The sequence below is a fragment of the Daucus carota genome, chromosome 1, assembly GCF_001625215.2.
Source record: "Daucus carota subsp. sativus chromosome 1, DH1 v3.0, whole genome shotgun sequence".
Lineage (NCBI taxonomy): Eukaryota > Viridiplantae > Streptophyta > Magnoliopsida > Apiales > Apiaceae > Daucus > Daucus carota.
Genome location: NC_030381.2, coordinates 44,346,910 through 44,355,716, shown reverse-complemented (window position 1 = coordinate 44,355,716; position 8,807 = coordinate 44,346,910). Strand labels below are relative to the sequence as shown.

At 36.7% G+C, this 8,807-nt stretch overlaps 1 protein-coding gene across 1 annotated transcript; it reads left to right on the top strand.

Moving 5' to 3' along the window:
- Nucleotides 1–1,535: 1,535 nt before the first annotated feature.
- Nucleotides 1,536–7,746, top strand: LOC108223176 (kinesin-like protein KIN-14R). Its single transcript, XM_064085643.1, has 19 exons — nt 1,536–1,892; nt 2,462–2,757; nt 2,853–3,024; nt 3,113–3,183; nt 3,270–3,453; nt 3,838–3,947; nt 4,067–4,166; nt 4,242–4,328; nt 4,411–4,587; nt 4,687–4,960; nt 5,113–5,274; nt 5,414–5,629; nt 5,723–5,760; nt 5,867–6,030; nt 6,105–6,356; nt 6,442–6,513; nt 6,611–6,685; nt 6,769–6,837; nt 7,022–7,746. The coding sequence occupies exons 1-19, from the start codon at nt 1,679–1,681 to the stop codon at nt 7,538–7,540; spliced, it is 3,252 nt and encodes a 1,083-aa protein (XP_063941713.1). The 5' UTR covers nt 1,536–1,678; the 3' UTR covers nt 7,541–7,746.
- Nucleotides 7,747–8,807: the final 1,061 nt, after the last annotated feature.

Below are 8,807 nucleotides of genomic sequence, written 5' to 3'. Positions count from 1 at the left end.
CGTTCTTAAAATCAAGGAAGTTGTTATGCTTTAAACTTATCTTTTCAAAAACACTTCCTTATCCCATTTTAATAGGGACTGTTGCTTCAAACGTCTTTCTAAAACTCAGTCTTCTATTTCTATTGAGTATAATATTGAACTAACAACCTGCAACGTTCACTTGTGTAACGTTCATGGAGGTTTGTTTCAATATAGCCGTTATAGCTTTCAGTATATAAACGGCTTGCTGTTTTCAAGTATAGTTAACAACTCACAATCTTGAAAACATTCTGAAATTCTCTTCTGAGCTTATATTGTGTATTCGATTCATATCTTATTAGAGAACATAGTTTGAGTTGTAATCTCTCATTGTTATTCAAAGTTGTATTTGATTAGTCACAAAAGCTAGCGGGGTTCTAAGTATAGAACAAAGGGGGAGTTAGATGGAATTAGTCTTCACAAGGTCTGAGGTGCTAAGGTTCGAGGAACAAGGTGAATTCAAGGAGGGAAGCTCAAGGAATTCAGAGGTTCAAGAACAGGTGCACAGGGGGCTAAGTGTCGAGCTGTTTTCTGTCTGCTCAAGGTTTCAGCAAGCTGCTTTAGGTGACTGGGTAAAGGGAGATATATTATTATTCTGTAATTGTTGGAATTTTCAGTAATAATATATTCTCTTACCAAGTTGGTAAGGGACCAGGACGTAGACCATTAGATATAGGGGTCGAACCTGGCTAAAATTGCTTGTGTCTGATTTACATTTCTGCACTTTACTGTTTTGCATAATAGCCTGCTATAATCACACTTGATCTGAAAACAGTAAGCTGAAATATTTGGTAAAAGTTTAAAATTGATATAATTAGCCATTTACACCTATTCAAACCCCCCCCCCCCCTAGGTGTATTTACAGTTTGCATATAGGAGGATCGTAATAAGGATGTGTGTGAGTGTGATGTGAAAGAGGAGGAGAGATAAGTAATAAAAAAATGAAAAGGTGAATTAGAGAAGATAGTATATTTGAAAATAAGATTCAAAGGATAGCATATTTGAAAGATTTTAGAGAGTTTAGTATATTTGTAAATATAAGATTCAAAAAGTAGAATACTCAGTAAATTTTCAAATATAAAACACTTAGATCATGAAAGTGGGCACGACCAACAAATCTTTGATAACAACGTACTTAACAAGAATTCAACCAAAAATGATTAAATCTTGATTTTATATTAAAATTGACAATTATGATAGAAGATGAAAGCAAATGACCTGAAGGTTGAAAAATAGTGACATCTAGAATTCAAGTCATACAAACATGTACTTATTTTAGATAGAAAATAAGTATTTATCTTTGTTACATAACAAATATAAAATACTATATCGGTTTGTTTTCTAAAAATTACATAAATCAGCAGACAAAATAATTTACTACATATACTTTCTTAAAATAATAAAATAAATTGCTCCCGATGTAAATGAACAAAGTAGTAATTGACTTGCCGTGAAAAAAAGGAAGAAAGGCAATTGACCCTTTTTCATCTAAAGCAATTAACGGTCACATTGCCCCCGAACGTTTTGAAATTCAAATCCCATACCAAAATAAACCCCCAAATCACAAACACCACATCTCTTCAACGCTTCTCAAGTCCTCACGTTACACACAAATCTCTGTATCTATAGCTCCAAAATTAGTCGCTTTTTACACATTTTAATGGAAGACATGGAAATTAACCTTACAGGCGCAGTCCCAGAAACCCTAATTCCAGACCCTTTTGTTTCTAGGGTTTCTGATTTTGACCAGATATGTGACAGACAGCTCGAGATTGCGCCCATGGATGAAGACGAGGAGTCGTCTGCGGAGTATATGGTTTGCGATTCGCGGTCGAGATTGGTTGCTAGTGGCTTCACCAAGTCGAATTGCACTGGTTTGTTTTCTTGGATCTTTGTTTGAATCTCGAGTATGCGATAATCGATGTGATTTATAAGTTTATGGAAATTGAGCTCATAGTAATGTAGTGCTTATATGTGTTTTCTTGCGATTGTATTTTTCGGTAGAAAATGTCTGTTTCTTGTATGCCTATGTATAATTTTGTGTTTTGATAGATAGGCAATGGTGAAGCTAATTAGTTCGGAATTGTCGACTATTATTGTTATTTTTCTTGTTTCCACAGCTAATTGTCGTAAGCATACCTTGTAATTTAGGATTATTAAGCGTTTTTGAAGCTAATGGAGATTGAGTTTGTGCGGGATATTGTGATGGCATGAATGATATATTGGACTGATTATATGTATGGTATATTTTGGCGGAGATTAAGTTAATTTGTCATTGTGTTCTGTATGAATAAATGAAGTAGTGGAGTTGTGATAATTGTTTTGCAGGATGTGAAGTTGTTTTGTTCATATATATATATATATATATATATATTGTTGGTTTTGTTAAAAGTATCTTTTAGCTGAGATTTAACTTAAACAGTTTTCTTGTTATATGAATCAGAGGAAGTTGTGATGTTCGTAAATGCTGGAGGTGAAGTTTCTGCGGAAACTGATGCAGATAGACTTTTGGCTGATAACTTTTTTGATGGAGGAGATGTATTTCAAACAGAAGAGAGTATAATTGAGGCTGGGGATTACCCGTCTGTATACCAGTCAGCACGACTAGGAAACTTCTGCTATAGGTTTACTAGTATTGACCCTGGCGAATATTTTGTTGACCTTCATTTTGTGGAGATCATAAACACTTGTGGACCTAAAGGAATGCGGGTTTTTAATGTTTTCATTCAGGATGAGAAGGCGAGTATATTTTGTAAACCCCCTCCTACTGTTTGCTGTCACTCATTATATGATGGTAGATCTTTGAACTAATAAGTTTCTACCATGTATGACAGGTTTTGTCAGACTTTGATATATTCTCTGTTGTTGGAGCTAACAAGCCATTGCAGTTAGTTGATTCCAGAGTTTCTGTTAAGGATGATGGGGTCGTTGTCATAAGGTTTGAAGGAGTCTATGGGAGTCCTATTGTAAGTGGGATCTGCATTAGGAGAGCACCCAAATCCGAAGGTATTGCAATCTTTTTATTGTTCATACTGATATTGCAGTATATCGAGGGATGCTAGGTTCACCGAATTACCTTTTTTGGTTGGTACAGCTAATGAGGTGACCAGCGAGCACCTTATATGCACAAATTGTGCCTCGGCAATAGAAGTCCCTGCAGCTCAGGTATTACATGTTTTAAGTGTTAAAATTTTAATATTGAGGCCAAAAACAATGATATGAACTATTGTTGACTGATTTTGTGGTTGCAGCTGAAAGTTTTGGGAATGAAATCAACAGCGAAGTATGAAAAAAAGATACAAGACCTCAGCTCGCAGTGCCAGGTCAAAGCAGATGAATGTTATCAGGCTTGGATGTCTTTGGCTGCTGCAAATGATCAACTGGAGAAGGTTAGGATGGAACTTGACAATAAGTTGTTCCAGACATATTCTCTAGGTAAGATGTGTTTGATATTAATTACCTAGTTTTAGTTTAGTGCCATAAGCATCTTACATCTTATTGGTGTTAAGTAACCAGTAGTAGGTTTTAGGATGTAGTGGTTACTTAACATGGTATCAGAGTTCTGTTTAGGGAGGTCTCGGTTTCGAGTCCTCCCACCCCCGTCTATTTAATTTCTGTCTGGTTCTCTAACATACGTTTAGTCATTCCATTGAGGGGCGAACCCTCCCACCCTATTTAATTTCTGTCTGGTTCTCTAACATACGTTTAGTCATTCCATTGAGGGGAATTGGTAACACACGTAGTTTCCTGTCTGATATTGTTATATGTGACTTCTGAACATGTAACAGCTGCTTATCTGACTTTTATTGTCGTACTCAGATCAGACTGTAGAGAAGCAAGCAGAAAAATTGAAGGATGTGTCGAGCAAGTATGAGTGTGACAAGAAATTCTGGGTTGAAACTATAAGGGAGTTAGACCAGAAGATAAAGGTATGAACTTTCTTTTTATTGTGCAAAATAACTTTTCTGCTCTATTCCAGATAAGAATCTTCTGTTTTATGTTAACCAAAAATATAGGTTGATATACTATTTACATGATTAAAATGCAGACAATGAAAGAGGAACACTCCAAGCTTTCGAGGGAAGCACATGAATGTGCCGATTCAATTCCTGAGTTGAATAAAATGTCTTTTGCAGTTCAAGAATTGGGTATGTTGGATCAAGTTTAGGTAAAAATTGACATAAGTTATAATGTACGCAGTCACTTATGTAATCATTTTGCAGTTGCCCAGTGTGAGGATCTGAAGGTAAAGTACAGTGAAGAACAAGCAAAGCGTAGAAAGCTTCATAATGAAGTTCAGGAGGCAAAAGGTTTACTATAGTAATATCTAATTTATAATTTATATACTTGTATAATAACTGCTGAATACTAATTCTAGTTTTATCTCATCAGGAAATATTAGGGTTTTTTGCCGCTGTCGCCCTTTAAGCAAGGCAGAGACATCAGTGGGCTGTTCAACTGTGGTAGACTTCAATGCATCCAAGGACGGGGAACTTGGAATCCTCGGTGTTGGAAATTCCAAAAAGACGTTTAAATTTGACAGAGTTTACACACCGAAAGATGATCAAGGTTCCTCATCTATTGCCTTTTTGTCTTTTTTTGGGGCTTGCAGAATCACCTTTCTATTTAGAAACTTGTGCTGAGACCATTATATTTTTCCCTTAACAGTTGATGTGTTTGCGGATGCTTCTCCTATGGTCATATCCGTGTTAGATGGGTTCAATGTTTGTATATTTGCCTACGGGCAAACTGGAACAGGAAAGACATTTACAATGGAGGGTACTGAGGATAACAGAGGAGTCAATTATAGGACTCTAGAAGAATTATTTAACATGGCAGAGGAAAGGAAGGAAACATTCCGGTATCACATTTCAGTTAGCGTGCTTGAAGTCTACAATGAACAGATAAGGGACTTGCTGGCTACATCACCATCTTCAAAGAAGTAAGACTATGTTGTCTTTCTTTGACTTTTAGAGTAGCAAAAAACACAGCTGAGCTGTTTTGTTTTGTCAATGAATTCATACTAGTGTCTTTAGATGTGTGGTTACTTGCATGGACAGTCTGATATAACTATACGTATATGTGCTAATTTAGACTGGAAATAAAGCAAGCTCCTGAAGGTTCCCATCACATCCCTGGTATTGTGGAAGCTAAAGTTAAGAATATAAAGGAAGTATGGAATGTGCTGCAGGCTGGAAGCAGCGCCCGAGCAGTTGGATCCAATAATGTGAATGAGCATAGCAGTCGCTCTCACTGGTAAACATTCACTTCTGTCTTCTATAGTTGCACTTTTAGTTTCCTTATTTCCAATAGCCCGTTTTCCCAGCACCAATTGAAATAGCAGGGCATGTTATTCATCTTGTTTTGCTCGTTGTTTTCTGTCATTGTTATTCAGCATGCTTTGCATAATGGTAAAGTCTAAGAATCTGATGAATGGTGAGTGCACCAAAAGCAAACTATGGCTTGTCGATTTGGCCGGCAGTGAGAGACTTGCGAAGACTGATGTGCAAGGTGACAGACTTAAAGAAGCTCAAAACATTAATAGATCTCTTTCAGCTCTTGGAGATGTGATTTCTGCTTTAGCAAACAAAAGCAATCACATTCCTTACAGGTTCTTAAAGCCTGAACTTACAGTTTTTTTCTCAGCCTGTATAAATCTGCAATGTAATTTAAATTCTAATATCTTGTGTTTTCAATTGTTCAGAAATTCCAAGCTGACTCATCTGCTCCAGGATTCATTAGGTACATCTGTTAGAGAGTTTTGTAGTCCTAGGTTTTGTAGTTGATGAATCATTCAGGTTTAAACTTTTATTTCAGTCATGGTAACCATCTGTTCTAATTATTGCAGGTGGTGACTCCAAGACTTTAATGTTTGTGCAAATCAGTCCTTCAGATCAAGATTCAAGTGAGACATTGAGCTCACTTAATTTTGCTACCCGAGTCCGGGGTGTTGAGCTGGGGCCTGTAAGAAAGCAGATTGATACAGCCGAGCTTCAGAAAGTCAAACTGATGGTATGTATAGAAATTACTTACCAAGTTTTATTACATATATGTATTGATTATATCATCCTAAATATATGCTGAAGCTCGACAAAGCGAAGCAAGAGTCTAGATCGAAAGATGAATCACTAAGGAAACTGGAAGACAGCTTACAAAATTTTGAGAACAAGGCAAGAGGAAAGGATCAGTTGTATCGAACCCAACTGGAAAAGATTAAAGAACTTGAAGGGCAACTAGAGATGAGGACAGCTCTACACTCTCAGTCGGAGAAACAAATTTCAAGTCTTTCAGAAAGATTGAACCGGGAGGAAGATGTCTGCTCGGACCTTAGGCTAAAGGTTCAATACATTTGGCTTTTCCCTGTTCTTTAATATTAAATTTGTAGACGTAACTGATAAGTTGTTTTTTTTTTTTTGCTGAAAGATCAAAGAACTAGAAAGCAAGCTAAGGGAGCTAGAGCAAGAGCACATGAAATGTTTTACTTACCAAGAGAAGGTGTGTAAACTTTAATTATATGCTGCTTGATTATGTCATTGTATCATCATGTATGGAACAACATTTGACAAGATATCCTTGATATTTTAACAAGCAGGTCAGAGACCTTGAGAAAAAACTCAAAGAAAGAGGGAAAGAGTCTTTATCTAATACTGTTGCCCTTGAACAAAAGGTGGTGAACTAATTCTGGTAATTAAATCTCTTATGTTTCGGAGATAAGACTTTAATAAGTTAACTCATTTCCTTTTGTTGCAGATTGAGCAGCTAGAAAGAAGTCTGAGAGAGCAGGAACAAAGTACAGACTCCTCACTGCTTCGTCAAAAGGTGATCATCTACTCTCATTCTGCTAAGTATTTGCATTATGACAAAAACATTTAGATGAAAATAAAGGTCCTCTTTTGGGTGTTTTGAGTAAGACTTGTCCAATTATTAGTTGAACTTGTGCGCCAACTGCACATCCTTCATACACTAGTTAAACGACAATAAAACATGCATATCCCAATGGCAGATTGGTGAGCTTGAGGAGAAGTTGCGGGAACAGGAAGAACAATTACATTTACAACAAGAGCAACAACTTAAACTGCAAGCACAGGAGCAACAAACAGGTAGCACACTGGTTGATTCTACCAATGCCTTAAGGTCCAACATGCCTCAGGAAGCCAGTAAGTCTCAAAGAGATGAGTCGATGATTGATGCTGAACACTGCATCTTAAAGAGTTCAAATTCAATGAAACGCCCAATGAGCCAGGGTTCCACATTGCCAAAAGGAAGGGACTCCCTCATTGAGACAAGAAGGAGACGCTTGTCTAGAAACAGTGAAACCGAGAATATTGCATCTAATCTCCGCAGTGGCGATACCAAGGGGAGGCAATCTGATCCACTCAGGCCGATGTCCAGAACTGCAAGAATAACTAAGCCAGCAACAGTATCTCAACGTCCCATCACTAATACCAGAGTAACAGGCAGAGATCAGCAGACTCAAGGAACCAAGGCTACAGAGTCGAAGAAGAGGGTCTGGACGAGATAGTGTCAAGTGCAGTTCTTTTATAAATAGAGTCGACATTTGTGTGTTAAAACTTGCATTATATCTTGTTTGCAGAGTGAGCATAAGATAAGATCTATATTAGGTTATATGCATGTTCATACTGACTTTAATCAGTTTGAAATTGCTTCAAACTGACCAAGATGAATTGATGCCTTTTTTTTTAATAATTATTATTAGAATGCATCCCATCTATGGTCCATCTTATTGTAACCAGTTTGTTTGAGCTTCTTCAAGTCATGGAGCACTCCTGCACACCAATTAATTTCTTTTAGAAAAATAATTTGTAATTACTATTGTAGTACTGGTATTTTTTTTTTTTTTTGAAAAGGAAAATAAATTTTCATTGATACTAAATATCAAAGATACAATGTCCGACGGAACAGAGTTTCTTTCATCCAGAAAAGTATACCATCTAACCGAAGAGTAAGCTAGTACTCCCGGACGCTTAGACGATATGGCCTTTAATGTCCGAAAAGAAAACCCACCAATTGGGCCTCGTTAAAACCCCGCAAGAGTAAAAACCCTATGGGAAAAAAACTCAAGGGGGAAAAAGAGTACCCTACAAAGCAAATATACATCCTTTACAAAGAAATTACAAGATAAAACTCGTATCCTCCGATGCTAAAATGATTTGTACACTTATGTCCTTTTCCATCTGCTATATCTAAAATTCCGTAGAGTGCAATATTTAACATTGAACCTGCAAGATATTATAAACATTAAATAAAAATAGTTAGCGAACACTAAAGATAAAATAGTATGAAAACAATTCAAATGCACCAACATTAAATAGTAATTAATTAAAAATAAAAACAAGTCAATAAATAACACTTAATTGTGGTCAAAATATTCCACAATTAACAAAACATTAGCGCCGCAATTAAGGCACAATTAATGCATCTTTTCTGAAACCGACACACGAATCTCATTCTGATCTCGGAACTGCCGCCGTCACCACCATCCTCTTCGGCTACTACCGCTATCCTGTCTCTCCCGTACGAGATCGTGGAGTCATTAGCCGAGTTTCGTAGGTAGCTATCTTTAGTTTTTATATATCCAAAGGAGCCATCACTATTAGCCACTGTGTTTTCCAACTTCAATCATGAAGGATTGTCTTGTAGTACTGGTATTTTAGAATGTGGCGAATCTGTATTGACACATACACCTAGAGTTCAAGATCATACGAGTATTTGCAGCGTTCAAACCATGTTTTATAATTTTTCCCGGTTACTTCTCATTTATCAAATTA